Source organism: Sabethes cyaneus, chromosome 3 (assembly GCF_943734655.1).
Source record: "Sabethes cyaneus chromosome 3, idSabCyanKW18_F2, whole genome shotgun sequence".
Lineage (NCBI taxonomy): Eukaryota > Metazoa > Arthropoda > Insecta > Diptera > Culicidae > Sabethes > Sabethes cyaneus.
Window position 1 is genome coordinate 204628916 of NC_071355.1, and position 19743 is coordinate 204648658.

The window sequence follows — 19743 nt, forward strand, 5'->3', positions numbered from 1 at the left end:
TTCATAATGACGTTTCATTTCTTCTGGTAAAAATTAACCAAATTTGGCACAGTTTCTCTGTAAAGTGTATTGTTTACATCCTGAGAATTTCGCACTTGTGCATATTGTTTCGGCGAATATGGAAACGAGTTACCTGGAGACGCATGAACAGATTTCGAGGAACGATCTTCAGAAACAGTAGCCTACTTTTAGCCTTTGCATACGACCACGACATCATTACTAGAAATCTTGGGACGGCAGAGGGCAATCTACGCCAGACTAAAAACGGAGGCTAGAAGCATAGGGTTGCAAATCAATGTGTCGAAAACCAAATATATGGTAGGAAGAGGCTCCAGGGAAAGTAATGTTTGCCTCTCAAGAACAGTGACTTTTGACGGCGATGAACTGGAAGTGGTTAATGAGTTCGTATGTTTGGGATCTCTGGTCACCGCTGACAATAATACGAATAAGGAGATCCAGCGACGCATTCTAGCTGGAAATCGAGCCTACTTTTCCCTCCACAAGACGCTTCGATCAAGGAGCATACGTCATTGCACAAAACGCCAATCATAGCTAGTCCTTTATGGACTTGAGGCATTAACTTTGCTTACGGAACGTGCACTTACCGCATTTGAAAAAAAGTTGTTGCGTACGACTGTGCAGTGAAATCCGTTCTCTTCAAGAACCCCTACCGGCATCAGGAATAGATGGGGCCCAACGTACTAGATGGCTAGACCGCTGAACGAAAGACTTGGACATCCGAACATCCATTCTGACCCCATTTCTCCTTCCGTTCGATGCTCCAGAGTTTCGGGGTAACGTTTAATCACACGACTTATCGTTGACTGCACGATTCCGGGTTGTTTTCCGATGAGAGAGTTGAGGATTTTCCAGGTGCTTGCGTAAAATCAATCCGCGACCATTTCTTCCAATTTTCGGAAAACTGACAACGATAAAAATACAGTGTAAACAATACACTCTAAATTATTTTCTAAAGTGTTTTCCGTGATGCAATTTGCAATTTAACAGAGGAACTGCAAGTTTTAGTGGAACAGAGGAACAATATGTTAGGAATTTGGGATGAAGCAAAAACGCAAAGAGGGAGTTAACAACAGCAAATGAATGAAATTAGTATTAGGGTATGTTGTTGCTTCGTCGTAATTGCCTATTCCCGTCCTATCCAACACTAATTATTAAAAATATCAGCGATTTTTATGACACACAATCCAAAATTAGTTATTCCTTTATATTTTAGTTTGTTGCCTCTCATACGCGATCAATCAAAGTGAGCTGAGATCTATTTAAATGCTTTTTTTCATTAAAGAATCCCTAGCAGCCAAATTTTCAACGTTTTTTCGTGCGACGAAGAAGAAAGTGTCGACTAATCGTTTCAATTTCCGTCGTTCATAAAATGAAAATAACTCACACAACGCATTGTTAGTGTTCTGCAGCCAGGAAAACTTGCATAACCTATAGAAATTTTGCAGAATAACATTTGTCATGCTGTCCTACACAAATACATGCGCGCTAGCTTCGTAAACATTATTGTGATTTTTAGTTCGGACGATGAAAAATTTTGATGGACGGATTTTAAAAAGGTTCGACGAATTTTAGACATAAAGTCAGTAGCGTAATTTCAATCAAATGCTTTATTAATCGCTTTTTAGTGAATTCAAAGGGCACGGATCGGAAGGTAAGTGTGTTTGAGTGCAAATCAGCAGCAGAGCTTTTGGAGTATTCATTAAATCCACCTAAGAAATGATGAAAATTAGAGTGGCTTTCCTTACTACGACGGGAATTAGAAATAAACCCTATAAACGAATCAAATCGGAGGAGTAGATAATATTTCCGGAACATGTATCTAAGGATGTAGTTTTTCGGCATCATCGAAAACTAGAAACTAAACTAGACTAAACTAGATGTACGAAATCGCACAATAGTAGGTATATTTCATATATTTTCCCTTATCCAATCAACATAAGACGATATTCGAGTGAAGACAGCCGGACTAGCCAGCTCACATAGCTCGCCGTAGCTGTAGAAACCAACTACGTGAGGCGTCACGAAAGAGTTGCCAGTCTCAGGATTATCAAGGCTTGTCCAAATCAACTGATCACCCTTATTGTAGCAGGTATTGTTAACGTTCAGATTGGCATTTTCGACACATAACTGATTAGCCGTAATTTGCCTTTTATAATCATGCTGGCAATCTGTGTTGTACAAAGGCGTAGTTTCAGTATTAATCACCTCGATGTTCCCTAAAAATATTTGAGTAGTAAAATGTTGTGTCGGTTATACTTTAAATAAAATTTCACCTGATTGAATTAATCTCAAAGGAAGTGGAGTGTGCGTATCGTTTGTCCAAACGCATGCTGGGAAAACCGATGCACTTGCTATTATTTCATCACTCAGCCTGATGAGTGCAATATCATCGGATTCGTCGTTATTTTCATAACCTGGATGGCTGATGATGCGTTCTATTGCGATAGTATCATTGTTTGCTAAAATGGCCAAAGTTGGTTTGTTCGGCAACAATAATGCGCAACTAGCCGAGGTAACTGCGGTGCGTTTAGTGATTAGCGACGCTAGACAGCGAACGGTTGGCGACTGCTTCCACGTTATGGTTATCTTCGGAAAAAGCTCGAATTATTGATACAGTTTAATTACATGAAAAATCAAACCTACCGTATGTGCAAAGCCCTTGTCTTCGTGAAGACTATACAACTTGCGGTGAAATTGTTGATAATCTGTTCCACACGTGTCTAATTCATCGCTTCGTTCTTGGGAAAGTTTATTTTCCACAAAATTTCGAGGGCAACAAATCACTTGCGTTGTAGAACAAAAACCTACTCGTAGTTTAGCTTTGAAATCATTCCACATCTTTGGACATTTTGTATAATGCGTGCAAATTCCAGGCAGTTCATTATCAGAACCGAAATCACAGCTGTCGTTTTCCTTCCATTCTGAATTAATAAATTGCTTGCCAGATTTTCTATCGTGAAAGTTTGGAAGCAAAACCGTTTTCAGCCATTCCACGTGACTGGCTAGTCTTGTAGCCACGGCTGCCTCGCCAAAACCACAATCTCTGCCGAATGCATTCAATCCATAGGCGTAGCTGAAAAAACGTTGTCTCCAGATTTCTCGTTGAACCGGAGCACCGTAGAGTAGCGTGCATGATCCGGGGACCAAAAATAAACGGTCTCCAACACAGAGGTGCTCCGCTGCCAAGCCTTGTGTTAATCGTGAACGAAATTCTCTAGGAATGGTACAGTTTTCAGGGCTATTTACACTTAATCTTGGCAAAAGCACATGGGTCGTAAGGTCTATGATTAAAAGGAATTTAATATTAAAACAGTTTTCGTAAAACTTAGAAAAACTTACCGTCCGTTTTATGATTTCCGTAAAAATAAAAATTGTTAATATCGATACGACCGATACCCGCCGTTTCTACCTGTGGGTTGGGAATTTCTTGTGAATGCCATATGCAGGCCGGAGCTACTTGTTCGGAAAATTTCACCCGATCTTTAAGTTTAAGAACCGCAATGTTATTGTATAGGGAATTTTCTCTGTATTCCGGGTGTACAATTATCTCGGCGATGGTGAAATTTTGTTCATACGAGTTAACAATCACGTGTGATGGAGCAACGCTGTGGAGAGGAAACTTTGTGGTTAGAAATTCTAGAAATAAGGAGTACTCATACCCATTGTGTGATGTACACTCTGCTACTGTGAGTGCAATGTCATTGGAAATTAGGGTTGCACTACAATTTTCTCTGTGTTCATTCTTCCATCCAACATTAACCTGAAAGTAGAGACTGAGTTGTAATTTTTCATAACGACACAAGGTTTTTATTTTTTTTTAAATTGCTGTCAAAGCTGCTATAAGGGAGCATATTTAATATCACCTTATGTCGTAAGTCCTTCCAAGCAGATCGAATGTGCGCCTTTGAGTAAGTAAGACTAAGGAAGTTTTCGGATCGTCCGAGAATCACGTCGTCTTCGTACTCCCTTAAATGAACGTATCGAAGGGCACAACTGATTGGTTCCAGGCTCCGATCTGTCCAAATAGCACTAGAAAGTAATTAATAAAAACTGAACAATAGTTACGGCTATATCTCACCGAAAACGTTGCTCTCCTGACTTTGCATTGTTTTTAGGATCCACTGGTAGAAAGCCGAAACCCTCGTGTAGATCCCAGGTGTTGCCGATCCGCAAGCGACACCGCTTGAAGCTACACCGACGAGAAATGGCGACATTTTCGCATTGTGAAGCAATTTTATCTGCAGAGGCCCTCCGGAGTTACCCTGGAATCAAACATTATAATTCCACACGTACACAATTTAAAATTATAAATTTACGGGACAAGCGTCTAAGGTCTCATTTCCTGCGCATAGTTGGGTTTCCATGAGGCCATCTTCTAGTGGAGGGTTTTTGGTGTCGTAAAATTCACTACAGTTAGTGGCTGGTTTTAGTGTCACTTTTAGCAGCGAAGGAGTTCGTTCTTGGGCTGGGAATGTAGATGATATATGAATTCGATCTTCGACGTATTGTACTGCTTTTAGTTCTGCTGAATTTTTAAATACTTTTGAAGGAATCATTTATATAAAAATTAGCAGTGAACTATTTTTAAGATCTTCAATATAATATTTAGAATGAGAATTGTCGTTAAGTTAGCACAAGGAATTGGAATACAGTGATTTTGATGTGTTTTCTGTAATCGGCAATACTCATAATACGTGGCAATAAAACTGAGTTTCTGATTAAGTGAAGTAAAATGGAAGAAAAGTTACCAAATCCAGTGTGTTCCCATCCAATAGCTTCTAGTGCATCGAAACGAACATCATTGTCAACCCAAAGGCATGCCGGTGAAACTGTTTCGTGTAATCTGTACGGATTGAAAACATTTACTAAATTTTGTAGTTTCTCTTCTGGTTACTGGCTATTTTTGGTACGAAAAACCCAAAAATCGGTCCTGACTTATATTGAGTCAATACTCACGTGACATTTTTCTCTAATTTCAAGAGGGCAATATCGTTGTAAGGAAGCGAAAACTTGTAGTCGGGATGCCTAATCACTTGAACGATCTTCAGCTGCTGAGCGAACTGGTCATCCTCGTCACTGAAGATGTTAATGTCTCCAAAACGAGCGACATCCGGAGGTTGTCCACTTGAAGAATTCCTAAATCACATTTTTGCATTGTATCGAAGCAATGATCTACTTACTTATCGAGCGTGCAGTGAGCCGCAGTCAGCACATAGTTCTCCCAGATTAGAGACCCTTCGCATTTCCAGCTGATGGTACCGTTCGGCTGTGTCCATCCGATGGCTGCCACGTGGGCGAATTCTTTCAGGTATGGTCGGCTAACAAAAGCTGACGAGGCTAAACTGGATCCACCGTATCTATAGTATCTTAAATGACAGTCTGAAAAATAAACCGTATTTGGGTAAAGCAATATACCAAATGTCATTTTGCAGACTATTCTCTTTCTGTACCATCGAGTGATGTTCGGTCATTCGGAAGCATTGCGTCGTTGAGAGATTCTTTGAATGGATTGTTAATAGGGAAGAGGCAATGTGCTAAAATAGTGAAAAATAAATATTTTTGTTTTAGAATTTTGTTAATTTCACGAGTTAATTATACCTACCACTAGTGACTAGCAAAATAAATAGTAGCACTAAATGCACTAATTTTTCCATTTGTGACATACTGATTGACGCTAAAATTGTTCAAAGTCATTTGCGTAAACTCAAAACACAAACTACGCTAGCAATCGAACTTTTATTTGCTTGGCTGCACTTGTCTCTCAGTGATTGGAGCTGATCAGCTGCGTGCGACGGAACCTGTTATACTGATTTGCCTGTTACATGAATTGCAATCGTTAACATAGTCGGTCGGAACTGGTGTCACTGGATGACTCATATACCGGCATCTTTGGGAAAAGCCAAGCTAGGCTCTCAAACTTGGAGAAGATCAACTCTGTAATCAATGTTTGCCACTATTATATTTCATATATTTTATTCATAATATAAAGAGATGGGGTCTTTAAACTCATAATTGCTCACATATTTAATTCATAACCGGTTGCGGTCATTGAATGGTTTCTTTTTCAATTGGAAAGGTTTAGAACAGGTGCATTGAAATTATTTCTGATGCATTTTTTGCTGTCATTAATACGATAGTGGTTTACTTACATATAGAATCAGTTTTCTATATTTCGCTCTTGTTTTATGTTAGTGATGTCCAATATTCAAAATTTATTAGCAAATAGAATCAATATGAGTAATAGTATTTGCATATTCATGTGCAAATCCCTAGATTTGTGTAGCAAAAGATATTTTCTTGTTCACCGGTAACCACCGGAGAATATTTGAGTTGTGGAATTACTTGATTAATCGAACATCACTAGTTGCGAGTATTATTAACCGGCGTGATGGTTTCTATATCTTATCTCGAATGTGGTTTATTTGTGCGCATTCCGGGGTTATAAGAGTCGCCTTCCAGCGTTAGGATCCTTCCATGTAATAATCAATTTCGCTGTACCAACTTTAACCCACGTGATGTTTGTTTTGAATTGCGAAGTGCCATATTTGCTTCAGACCTTAAGGATTCAGGTTGGCAATCCACTCCATCGTCCAGCCTTCCACATTTATGATATCAATAATAATACTGTTAATAATATGATATTAAGATGAAATGTGGTATATATGGGTAAAAATAGAACAATCTCACCAGCAGTCCTTCGTATGGAATAGAGTAGCGTCCTTTGAGGCTCCATAAGTGCTTTTGATAGTTAATTTAATTTTTCATTCTGGTATCCATGTGCAGTATTATAATTCGTTTTGGCCAAAGTTTTTACTATATAGCAGGAGATGCTTGATAAGTTAAAACGAAAAAAAAGTAATTAAAATAACTTATTAGGCTTATCTATCAGCTAGGCCGTGTGGCTCCGCCGTCTACCCAAAACCGCGGTTTTGAGATCAGGCAACCGGGAACCACCCAGCATCGCATCTCCTAGCTTGGCTACTCACTAGAGCATTACCAGGTATGGCCACGTGGAGGCGCTAGGTAGCGGCTTGGGATGGCTAGAGCTATATTGGACGCTCTTCATTTTTCTTTCCCACCCACCCATACCCACGTAGTGCCTGCTCCATAATAGCCCAATAGTTTTTGATGGGCCTTAGTTGCGGTGCTTTCTGTGGGGTACATGTCCTCGAGTACCCGAGCAGGAGCGAAGAGCCAAATAATATAAAAGCAATATCAAACTGTGTTATAATGCTTTATTTTGTTATTGAATAGATACATTGATAACACATTTTGTTATTGAGTAGATATTTAAAACAGTGGTTGTAAGATGAGCTTAATAACTGATTTTGTTATTATATCTTATTTTGATCTTAAATGACATTCGAAATATTTCATATACTTTTTTTAATGATTGAAGAAATTTTTGGATTATAAATATTTTATAAAATGATTTTTTAATATCTCTTATGCTACTACATTTGTTATTCAATACTTTAATAATACTAAAATATGTTATTCTAAACTCTGAATACGGACATATTATTGCTTTGATATTCAAATAACACAAGTAGTTATTCTTTTGGCCTTAAAGGAGCAAAATTTTGAAATTATTTTCTATTATTTTACCAACTATGTCAGCCAAAACAAGACCAAATTTTGATATGTGTTATTCGATTTCCATAACATATATTGATATAATTTTGCTCTTCGCTCCTGCTCGGGTACGAAGGTAACCCCGTTGACTTCGTACCACTCCAGGACATCCTTTGAATAGTGGCACGAAGCTAGGTCTGACCAGAAGCTCGTAGGGCCCTCGTGTTGCTTCAGCAGAGGAAGCAGACGCTTCTGTAGACACTGCTTGAAGTAGATCTACCCGTTTACAGTCCCGGTAGTCACGAACGGCGTACACCGCATGCCACATGAGCAGATCGCTTGCCAAATCATGTATTTCTTGGCAAACTTTTAAAATTTCAGCTTCCTTACTTTCTCCGGGACACCAAACTTGTGCTGAGCGGTGAAAAACAGTAGCCCCGGAAGCTGTCGCAAGTTCGCCTTGACATAAGTCTCATCATCCTGATCCATGATGAGATAATGAGGCTTCGTCAGCATCTGGGTGTACAGTTTCCGGGCCGGTGACTTTCCAACCGTATTTTGCCGTTCGTCATAATTTAGAGCTTTTTGCACTTTGAACGTAACCAGCCCGTCTTGTTCCTTGGCCCTCTGAACGAAAGACTTGGACAGATTCAAATTTTTGGTCACCTCCCTGACTGAAGTATTGGAATTCTCCTTAAACGTTTCCACGATACGCTTGTGATCCTGATCACTAAGAGAACCTCCATTCTGATCGCATTTCTTCTTTCCTTCGATGCTCGGAGTTTCGTAGTAACGTTTAACCACACGATTCCGAGTTGTTTTCCGATGTCCCGATAAGATAGTTGAGGATTTTCCAGGTGCTTGCACAAAATCAATTCGCGACGTTCCTTTTCGGGTGACGCCAGTTTTTCCAATTTATGAAAAACTGACAGCGATAAAAATACAGTGTAAACAATACATTTTAAACTAATTCTACCCAAATTTTCAATGGATAATTTCTACAGCGTTTCTTCCGTGGTGTAATTTGATGTGGGACACCCCTTACTTGATGTTAAATAGGATTGACATTTTGTCTGCGGTATTAATTTCTTACACGTTTCACTTCATTTTCTGTTCCGTTTAACCTCTTTTCTAATTCCGTTTTTCCACTTTTTGTTTTGTTTTTTTTCCTTTTCTGTACCGTTTTCTGGATTTTCACTCTTACCTTTCTTCCATTTTTCCTCTCGCTTTCCCTTTTTTGCTATCCCATGTTTCATTGTTCCGTTTTTCTCTATTTTCTGTCCTATTTATTCTTATTTTAGTCCTGTTTTTCATCATGTTCATTGCTATTTTGTTTCCCGTTTTTCGCCTTTCCTCTACTCATTTTGCTCTGATTTATTTCTAGTTTTCTTATGCTAACTTTTTTTGTTACCTTTTTTCTTCGTTTTCGTCTTCATCTGTTCCATTTTTTCTTTTTTTGATGACCCGTTTTTCGTCTCTTCTGTCACGTTTATTCTGTTTTCCGCTCCATTTTTCCCTTTGCCCTCCGGTTTTCGTTTTTTCTCTCTCTTTTTTCGCTATCGTTTTAAATTTTTCTATTGTCTTATTTTCCCTTTTGGTTTCACTTGTTTTTTGCTGCGCATTCCCTTTTTTGTCTCGTTTCGTGTCTTTTTTCTTTTTCTGTCCGCTATTTCCTCTTTTTTTCCTGTCACGTTTTTCGTTTTTCGTCGTTTTCTGTCCCGTATCGATTTTTTTTCTGTCCCGGTTTACGTTTTTCCAATCCGTGTTTTCGATTTTGTCTGTTCTGTTCTTTCTCTTATTTTCCTGCTTCTCCCCGCTTTTTGTCTCGTTCTGTTGTTCTTTACCGTTGAATTCTTTTTGTCCTGTCGTTTTCCTTTTTATTTCGTTTTCTGTCTCGGTTTTCCTCTTTTCCTGTTCTCGTTTTTCCATTTTCCTGCTCTCATATTTTCTCCTCTTTTGGCCCATTTCTTCTTTAATTCCGTTCAATTTATCCTCATTTTCATTTTCTTCGTTTTCCTTATGTTTTTTTTCGATTCTTATATCATTTTTCTTATGTTTTCTTCCATTCTATATTTTTTCTGTCAAGTCTCCTCGTTTTGCTTCGTCCCCACGCCGCGTCTACTTTTCCATTTTTTTCTCAATTTATAATCCGTTTTGATTCCCATTCTCTAACGTTTTTTTCATAGCAATTTTTATTCACTTTCGTTCGCATTTTTTCTTCTCCCTCTCCTGGTTTAGAAAGTAGTAGCTTAACAACATCGTTGACAAATAGCTATAACAATAAAGGTCCCAAAATGCTCCTTTGAGATACTCCGAAACTGTTCTGAAACCAGTTTTATTGAGAAGAACCAAGTTTTACGGCAACTTTACGTTTGCGAAGATAAGAACTTAGCTAGAAAAGCATGCTTGCTTAAGGTCTCAATTTGTTAAATTTGGTTAAAAGGATTTTATGGTCGACTCGATCAAATGTTGCTTTCAAATTAGTATAATTGGCATCGATCTGGTTGTCCTGAACGAAAAGTAAGGCATCAGCATTATCAGAAGAAACTAGATCCGTGCTAAACACACTCAAAAAATTATTGTTTTCTGAGCGACTTAGTAGAATACGAAAGTTGAATGTAAGAAGCTCGACAGTTCGAAAACAGTTACTGGTGAAATCAGCAAGTCGCAGGCGATTTTGTTCTCATGCTAAACATATAGCGTTCTTCAATGTGAATGTGTTGCAGTTTGCTGAGACGGTGAATGATTATCAACATATAGTTGAGCTCGACAGTTGTATTGTAGACTGGACAGGGTAGGGGTGAGGGAAGATGGGTAAAGAATAGCTTTACGTTATCAAAACTTGCTCCGATGGGGGTTTCTGCGTGTTTGTAATGACGTAATAATCGCTGGATTTTCTTATACATTTACATAATCGCATACCGCCATCCCGGGTGACATTGTGCCACGGGGGTGAGATTGTGCCAAAAACCAAAATTGTTTATTTGTGAAAATTCATTATATCTATAGAAACTGGTGACTTAAATTCAAAATGATGATGAACATAACATATTTATTCATAACTTAGAATGGGACACAGATAATATTAGCAAAGTATCTAGCCTAAACAGCGTTTCAAAGTTCGCGATCAAAAATACTCGGAATGTCCTCCATTAACAAACCCAAACAAGAAATCGCATCAATTTGCTATTTTGAAGGTATATGAACAAATCATTTACAATGTATTGAAAGGTTATTATGCGTTGAAAGTTTTGATTACGAAAATAATATTTTTCGAAACTTTGTACTTTTCGAGCTTCACGGGGGTGAGATTGTGCCAAGTCATAATGATAGACCCAATTTGTGAATTTCACATACACAACAAAACTACGTCAGTATACACCAGTGCACTCACATTCTTTACTATTGAGCACAATATTTTGACAGATTAGATTGTATCATCCATTTTGGAGCAAACAGCATCATACGTCTGCTAAATAATTTAAATTAATTTTTACTTTTTCTCTGTAAATTTCCGATGCTTTGAATAAACACTCTAATATAAGACGAATATATTATACCGTGTAAAAACTGTCAGTTTTGAAAAGGGGGAGGGTGGTGGGATGGGCCACATGTTCTGCGGCCGCAGGTTCTCGAACGAAGTAATGCTTACTTTTGTTAAATGATCAAATAGGTATGCCCCCTTAGGATACACGCCCTTCATATATCTCCCCCTTGTTAACCCTAGAAACGCTACTGGCTATATAAATTTTATATCAAGTAAAGTAAAGTAAACTTATAAAGGCTGTTAATTGACTACGAACTCATTTTTAGTTATTTCAGACCTCCCGGGTTATTATCGTTCACACTTTTTGTATGATGCGTTGTTTTTGGCCGACCCCCTGCCCCTAATAGTCCAGTTAGTTCATGGACGGCCCCATATGTACTACTTTATACAGGTATACCTCCATAGTACGTACCCTCGTTAGTACGTACCCTCGATAATACGTACCCTCCATAATACGTACATTTTGCCTCGATAGTACGTACATTTTCCAACAATGATTTTTTTAGTTTCTATATAAAGCAAAAACATTTTTATGAATTTTTATGAGTCAATACAAGCAAATACGTATTCAATAATTATAAATTTTTGAATAATATTAGTTATTTCTATTATGTAAAAAACCATTATTTTAAAATTAAAAACAGTTCCTAAATAGTAAATTAATCAAATATACGTTCTAAATAACAGTTATTTAAGCATTCCGGGCAGACTCATGGTCGCTACTAGATTTTGCAGATTTTTACTCAGAGAATTCACCTTTTCTGCGATTCGCATTCTTCCCAACTGCGACAGGAGAATATATGTTGTCGTCATTATACAAGAATTATTCTACTTTCTTCAGAGAAAAAATTATGTTACACTAGTAATTAAACTATCCACATTAATTTTGTTGTAAAGCTAAACACAAATGCATTTTTTTTGCTCAGAATTTCGAAGATTGGACAATTATGCTTTTATTTACAAGCGTTTGCTAAATAAAAGCATGTCTGTCCCACATGTATTTTTTTTTAATTTTTAACAGTACATGGCGGACTCTTCTGATTTTGCATTTCTTATGATTTTATATCTGATTTCAAACCGCGAATGACTATTTTGAGATATTTTGAATGTATTTGTAGTAAAACAAGAGATACTGGAGGCGTTTTTTTCCCAATTTCGTCTATCGCTTTTTTAAAGATATTCGGTGAAAATGCAGCATGTCGGCGAACTCCATATTGCCGTTTCAAGGCACGTGGAATTTTTCACAATTTTAATTTTTCTGCAGATAGTGGTAGACAAAATAACATCGTACAGATGCAAACTTACTTTGTACATACTGTCTATTACGAAAATTTTCATTTTTACAAGTGCTGCAAACCGCGCCATATTGGAAGTAACAACACGAATTCATCATTTCTTCTCCAAGTTCAAAATATAAACAAAGCTCAAGTTCAAAATATAAACAGTACATGGCGGAAGATAGTTTCTATGCTAATGTATGCGTAACCGGAACGCTCCAATAATATTTCAGGATTTTAAGATCGTGATTAAAGAAGCCAAGAAAGACGTCGCGGCCTGGTTTCGAAATACACAATTTATAAATCCCAATATCTCGAAGGCATTCGTAAGACTATATTCAAAAAAAGGCAGCTTAACTGCTAAATACAAACTTGATGAAGTTTGAATTTCGAACTTCAAGTATGCTCTGCTGTCAAAAAAACAACACGAGCTATTTTTTGAAAACTTCTCAAATTAAAAAAAATCACCATAAAGGACATTGTGGAATCGAAACGTAGAGAAAAGTCGCTCTATCAAATACTCTTCTCCCTGTCATCGCCAAAGAAAATTGTGCCTGTGTGAAATCTTTGCCGATTAAGAATAAATCGTGGTAGAACTTTGATATAAACTTAGAAATAAATATTACTGTCATATTATCTTTTTGTTAAGTTATTATCACACTCAATAGAGGCGAAAATTAAAAGAATATTGTTACCTAAATTGGCAAAAAGAAAATGTTTATAATGGACAATATTGTTATGGGACAGTTATGCTTTTATTTTGCATATGGATCTGTTCATGTTGGATATTTTTTAGAAAATTTTTCGAACAAAGTCCGTCTAAATTACAGTTTGTAAGGTAAATTAGGATATAAATAAGCTACTTCCGAGTTTTTCTCAAAATCAATCAATATTCACATGGGACAGGTATGCTTTCCTACGCAGATAAGCAGCCTTATAGGAACTTCTCCAATTTATGCAGCCTACAGCTGAAGCTTCGATTATTGTAGTTAACTATTTTCTGTTTATAGCACTCACTCCGCTTATTGTCCAGTATATAGACTGGAAGCTCAATCGATTGATATTAGTGGATTTGGAATGAAATATCCCGAATGACGGCTATTGAGCTCCTCTTGTCATGTTTCCTCATTCTAGCATATATTTACAACTATGTACCAAACCTTTACCTAGATTTATTCGATTAAAATATGTAAATTTTCAATTTGAGAGAGAGTTTTGAAAAAATAGGTGTTTTTGGATTCCTTTTGCTTTACTTTTCAACTATTTTTTAACATTTGCAGTTTTTTTCCAAAATAATTTTACTAAGATAATTATTTATTTTATAATATCTGATCTGATCTATCTAATTTGGAAGTTTTAGACAATATTTAGTATAATAAAAATAATACTTTACCATAAAAATTGTGATTCGATAGTACGTACGTTTCGATAGTACGTACGCTAAACGATGCGCGGGTGTACGTACTATCGAGGTATACCTGTACTGATATTTATGTGTATTGTTTATAAACATGCTAATGTTCACTGCTTAGGTATTTACCTTAACTTTATGTCTTTATGTAACTTGCCAAAGTTCATGCATTTCCAGTAAAATTAGGTTTCATTGTAACTAAACCATTTCTACGTAGTTAATTGAACAATTTAGTATATATTGACAGGTTTGAAATCAACTTTGTTCCTAAATTGTGTGTACATATACCTAAAGAACAAAAACACTTGCTTTTTTGGCATAATCTCGCCCCGGATGACGCCCGAGTAACAATGTGAGTTTTATTGTACTCTTATGGTGGTCTTCAAGACCTGTTTTGGTCTTAAATGCCATCATAAGAGGCTTGGGGTACCGGTATTTTTAACAGTAGAACTGCAGTATATAACAAGCAAGGGTTCAGTGTTCCTATATCAACAAAAAGAGGCAAGATCAAACTGGCGAAGTTGCAAAAAAGTATATTTTATATATTTTCCCTTATCCAATCTACATAGGATGAGATCCTAGTGAAGACAGCCGGATTAGCTTGCTCACACAACTCGCCGTAGCTGTAGAAACCTACTACGTAAGGCGTCACGAGAGTATTTTCAATCGAAGGATTATCGAGGCTAACCCAAACTAACTGATCACCCTCATTGTAGCAGGTATTGTTGACGCTTAGGTCGACATCCTCGACGCATAAACGATCCGGTGTAATTCGGCTTTCATAATCGAGCTGACAGTCGGTGTTATACATAGGCGTTGTTTGCTTATCAATCGCTTCGATTTTTCCTGTAAAAATATTTGAGTAGTTAAAATACTGCGATGATTGAGCTCTGCGAACAATTTTACCTGCTTCTATCAGTCTCAGATAAAATGGGGTGTGGGTAAGGTTGGTCCATACACATGCTGGAAATACCGATGCACTTGGTGTTATTTCGTTGATCAATTTGATAAGCGCAATATCATTTGATTGATCATTATTGCTATAATCTGGATGGGTAATAATTTGCTCTATGGCGACGGAATCATTATTTGCTAATGTGGCCAAAACTGGTTTGTTGGGCAACAAAAGTGCGCAACTAGCTGAAGTCACTGCAGTGCGTTTAGTAATTAGTGATGCCAGGCAGCGAACGGTTTGCGACTCCTTCCACGTTATGGTTATCTTCGGAAAAAAGCTCGTATTATTAATATAGCTCATTTGCATGATAAAGCAAACCTACCATATGTGCAAATCCTTTGGAGTTACCAAGATTGGACGATTCAGGGTAAAATTGTTGGTAATCTGCTCGACAAGTGTCTAATTCATCTTTTCGTTCTGGAGTAAATTTATTTTCCACAAACTTTCGAGGGCAACAAATCACTTGTGCAGAAGAACAAAAACTTACTCGTCGATTGTCCTTAAAATCATTCCATACCTTTGAACATTTCGTATAATGGGTGCAAATTCCCGGCAGTTCATCATCGTAGTCAAAATCGCAGCTCTCGCCTTCCTTCCAATCTGGATTAACGAATTGCACTGCAGATTGTCCACCATGAGAGTTGGGAAGCAGAACCGTTTTAAGCCAATCCACGTGGCTGGCTAATCTGGTAGCTACGGCTGCCTCACCAAAACCACAATCTCTGCCAAAAGTGTTTAAACCATACGCGTAGTTAAAGATACGATCATTTCTATAGATTTGTCGTTGAATTGGGGCACCGTAGAGTAGTGCACATGATTCGGGTACCAAAAATAACCGATCTCCAACGCAGAGATGCTCCGGTGCTAGACCCTTCGTTAGGCGCGAACGAAATTCCTCAGGAATCGTACAATTTTGAGGGGTATTTACACTTAATCTAGGCATGAGTGGCCGCGTCATTGGCTCTGTGATTGAAAGACATTTAATTTTATATTAGTTTCATAAATCGTGTTGAAGCTTACCAAATGCTTCAAAATTTTCGTAAGGAAATTTGTTAACGTCGATACGACCGATACCCGCCACTTCAACCTGCGGGTCGGGTATTTCCCGTGAATGCCATATGCAGGCCGGAGTCACCCGTTCGGAAAATTGCACTCGATCCTTTAGTTTAAGTACCGCAATGTTATTGTAAAGGGAATTTTCTCTGTATTCCGGGTGTACAATTATTTCTGCAATGTCGAAATTTTCTCTATACCAGTCGAAAACCACGTGCGAAGGAGCAACGCTGCGAGAATGAAACTTTGAAAATTTTTAAAAATAACGGAAATGTGTATTGCAATGCTCATACCCGTAGTGTGATGTACATTCCGCCAGAGTGAGTGCAGTGTTATCGGCAATAAGTGTTGCACTGCAATTTTCCCTGCGTATGCGACCATCCTTCCATCCTACAGTAAGCTGAAAGTTGAATGTTTTCTTCTCGTCATATCCGTGTATCTTATGAAATTATTTCAACAAACATTTTTACGCATTGCTCTTATTGGAATTGAAAAATTGAAAATATTTTCACCGCTCAGTTGTTAAGTTTTTTAAAATAAAACATTAAGACCTAACCTTATGTTGTAAGTCGCTTCCAGCAAAGCGCATGTGCGCTTTTGTGCTATCTACGATAATGTTGCCCTCTTGTCGTCCGATAATCATGTCGTCCTCGTACTCCCTTAAATAGGCGTATCGAAGGGCACAAGTGATCGGTTCCAGGCTCCAATCTATCAAATTAGTAATAAAAAATAGTTTATGCAAATTGAATAACAAGTACGGCTGCAACTCACAGAAAACATTGCTCTCCTGATTTTGCATCGTCTGCAGAATCCACTGGTAGTAAGCCGAAACCCTCGTATAGACCCCCGGGGTTGCCGTTCCACAGGCTGCACCGAACGAAGTTATGCCGACAAGAAAGGGAGACACTTTCCCGTTGTGAAGCAATTTGATCTGTAGAGGCCCTCCGGAGTCACCCTGGAACCAAACTGGGTTGTATAGATCAGATAGAATGACAAAGAAATGTAAATTTACAGGACAGGTATCCATGAGCTCATCTCCTGCGCATAGTTGGGTTTCCTTGAGACCATCCCTCAACTGGCGGTTGTTGGTACCGTAAAATTCACTGCATTTCTTATTTGCGGTTGGTTTCAGTTTTACTTTCAGCAGCGATGGAGTTCGATTTTGTGCTGTGGATGTAGATGATATTTAAATCCATTCTATTCTTGATTTTTTTTTTATATTTCTAGCTAGCTAATTGCTATTAATAGTTTTAAAGTACCGAAAAATATACGCGTGGAAAGCTGTATTCGAAATCTCCATTATTTTTAATTCCGAATGTCTTCTACTTCAAGCAGAAACAAGGAGGTTGTCTAAAGCGATTAATGCATAAAATGTTACACGCGCGCAACTATAACAGGTTTCAATAGAGTTATTTCAGAAAGGAAATATGTCTAGTTACCAAACCCAGTATCTCCCCATCCAGTAGCTTCCAGTGCATCAAAGCGAACTTCATCGTCAATCCAAAGGCATGCTGGCGTAACCGTTTCATGCAATCTGCAGCGATTAAAAAAGTCTATTAAATTTTGAAGTTTTTTTTTCGGTGCCGGAATGTTTCAAATATCATATTTCGATCCAATTCAGTTCACGTTCCATCACACAGTGAATTAAAGTCGGGACCTAGTGCATTCATAATAAAATTTACGCTTGTTCAAACTGTCATACATATAGAGTGCCGCGGAAGTGGGGAATCCCTAATGGAACGTGCAAAAACCCGTTACAGAAAAACCAGATGTACCTTGTTGCTGTCGTTTTACAACCATATCGATTTCCCAACTCGACGGATGGGTTTTTAATAAATGTAATTTTTTTTAGATATAACACACAACACTCACGTGACATTTTTCTCCAGCTTTAAAAGGGCAATGTCGTTATAGGAGAGAGAAAAATTATAATCGGGATGCCTAAATATTTGAACAATCTTCAACTGCTGGGCGAATTGGTCATCCTCGTCGCTAAAGATGTCCATATCTCCGAAGCGAGCCACATCCGGTGCTACTCCACTGAAAGAAGTCATAAATCACACTTTTTGCACTGCATTGAACCAATGACCTACTTACTTATTGAGCGAACAGTGAGCCGCAGTCAGCACGTAGTTTTCCCAGATTAGTGATCCTCCACATTTCCAACTGATGGTACCGTCCGGCTGTGTCCAGCCGATGGCTGCCATGTGGGCAAATTCTTTCAAGTAAGTTGGGTTGGCAAAAGCAGGGGCTGACGAACTGAGTTTCGCATATCTGTAGTAACGCAAGTGGCAGTCTGAAAATTCGAATTTGAGTAAATCTATATACTGGACGTCGTTTTGGTGAATGTTTTTCATCCTCACCATCGAGCGATATCCTTTCGTTCGGAAGCATTGCCGTACTTAAAGATTCTTTGAATGGCGTGATAGGGAAGAGGCAGTAAGCTGGAATTGTTGAAAAATATTTATGCTTGAAATATTGCGAATGGCATTAGTTTATAATACCACTATTGAGTAGTAAAAAGCATACTGGAATCACGTACAACGTTTTCTCTGTATGAAACATGCTGAAATTGCACTATTATTATTATTCACTTGTTTACAATGATTACAGCGAGCTTCTAGCGAATGCAACTAGTCAGCTGCGTACGACGCGACGGCGTCAGCTATACTGATTTCCTTGTTAGAGATGTTAGTCTATTTGCAACAGTCAACTGAATCGTTTGAAACTTGTTCACTGGGTGACTTACAGATCGGGGTTTCCTGGCCAAAGCATATACTCTCAAATATAAAGAATAACACTAGTAAAGTACCATTCATTTTATATTCCAGACTTTGAACGCTATTGCACCAATTCACGTTTAAGTACACCTGGATCTGTTCCTGCTTCGTCTTGTCAGCTGCTCACCGCACGTCGCATAGCTCATTGCATCTTTGCTACCGTATCTCCGGCCGGTATAAATATCATCGACATCATTTCTACGTCACTATTGCGTTCAGGAATAGCTAGCTTGACGATCGAAATCGCTTCCTACTTGTTCGTAATAGAGTACGATGGCTTCGCATCTAACTCATTACAAACAGCTGATCGATTCATGTTTACTCCACTACTCCTATGGTGGCGTGTACAGTGGCGCTGCTCGTTTGTTAAGCGGATTGCTCAGTCTTTATTCTGCCGATCGCAAATCGTCAGAGTGTTGCGTGCCCATTCTGCTTGTTAGCTGCGCAATCGTATTCGTTGCAATATTCGATGAGGCAACTATGAGAGCATAATAAGTGCATCACATATCATCGATTGGATAAGCGTCTTGAATTCAAATATTATCGACTCGGTTGTCGACAAGATTTTATCAATCACGACAATCACGACAAAACAACGGTCGACTGATGTTATAGAGCATCTCTAGTTCAAAACGCTGATAACTAAGCCATTTTTGACTCGACTATTTTTATTTGAAATGAAACCACACAGGCTTAATTTTCTATAACTTAATATTTTTTCCTCTGACGTCATTATGATAGGATGAGTAATTTTTAAGATATAATTTTTTGAATGAAAATAATCTCATCTCATCTCATTATATAAGAGGCTTATGTCTGTACCGACAACCAGGTCTCTGACAGGACGTCATAAGAGGCTTATTGGAAACTAATAACAGGTCCCTGACAGGACGTCATGCTTTCGTAGCAATGGATTGTATTCTCACTCACCTCACTGGTCGACTGCTGGACTGCCTGATTGCTCAACTGGTTGACTAGACTGCTCGACTGGACTGGTTGATAAGACTGCTCGATTTGATTACTCGACTGGACTGCTTAACTGAACCGCTCGACTGAACTGTTCGATTCGACTGTTTGATTGGACAGATCGACTTGACTGCTTGACTGAAATAGCTCGATTTAAC

The 19743-nt window shown here is 38.2% G+C and overlaps 1 protein-coding gene across 1 annotated transcript; it reads right to left on the reverse strand.

Annotated features, from left to right (window-relative positions):
* Nucleotides 1-73: 73 nt before the first annotated feature.
* Nucleotides 74-18453, reverse strand: LOC128740610 (uncharacterized). Its single transcript, XM_053836171.1, is given in 26 exon segments — nt 74-166; nt 3497-3626; nt 3681-3781; nt 3885-4029; nt 4078-4283; nt 4338-4486; nt 4770-4864; nt 4978-5145; nt 5202-5400; nt 5472-5555; nt 5624-5695; nt 7115-7241; nt 7987-8363; nt 14384-14677; nt 14738-15050; nt 15109-15749; nt 15807-16069; nt 16133-16239; nt 16396-16547; nt 16611-16794; nt 16852-17006; nt 17279-17373; nt 17712-17879; nt 17937-18135; nt 18203-18283; nt 18344-18453. Coding segments are annotated over 26 exon segments (4659 nt in total). The 5' UTR covers nt 18405-18453.
* Between the last annotated feature and the right edge of the window lie 1290 nt (nt 18454-19743).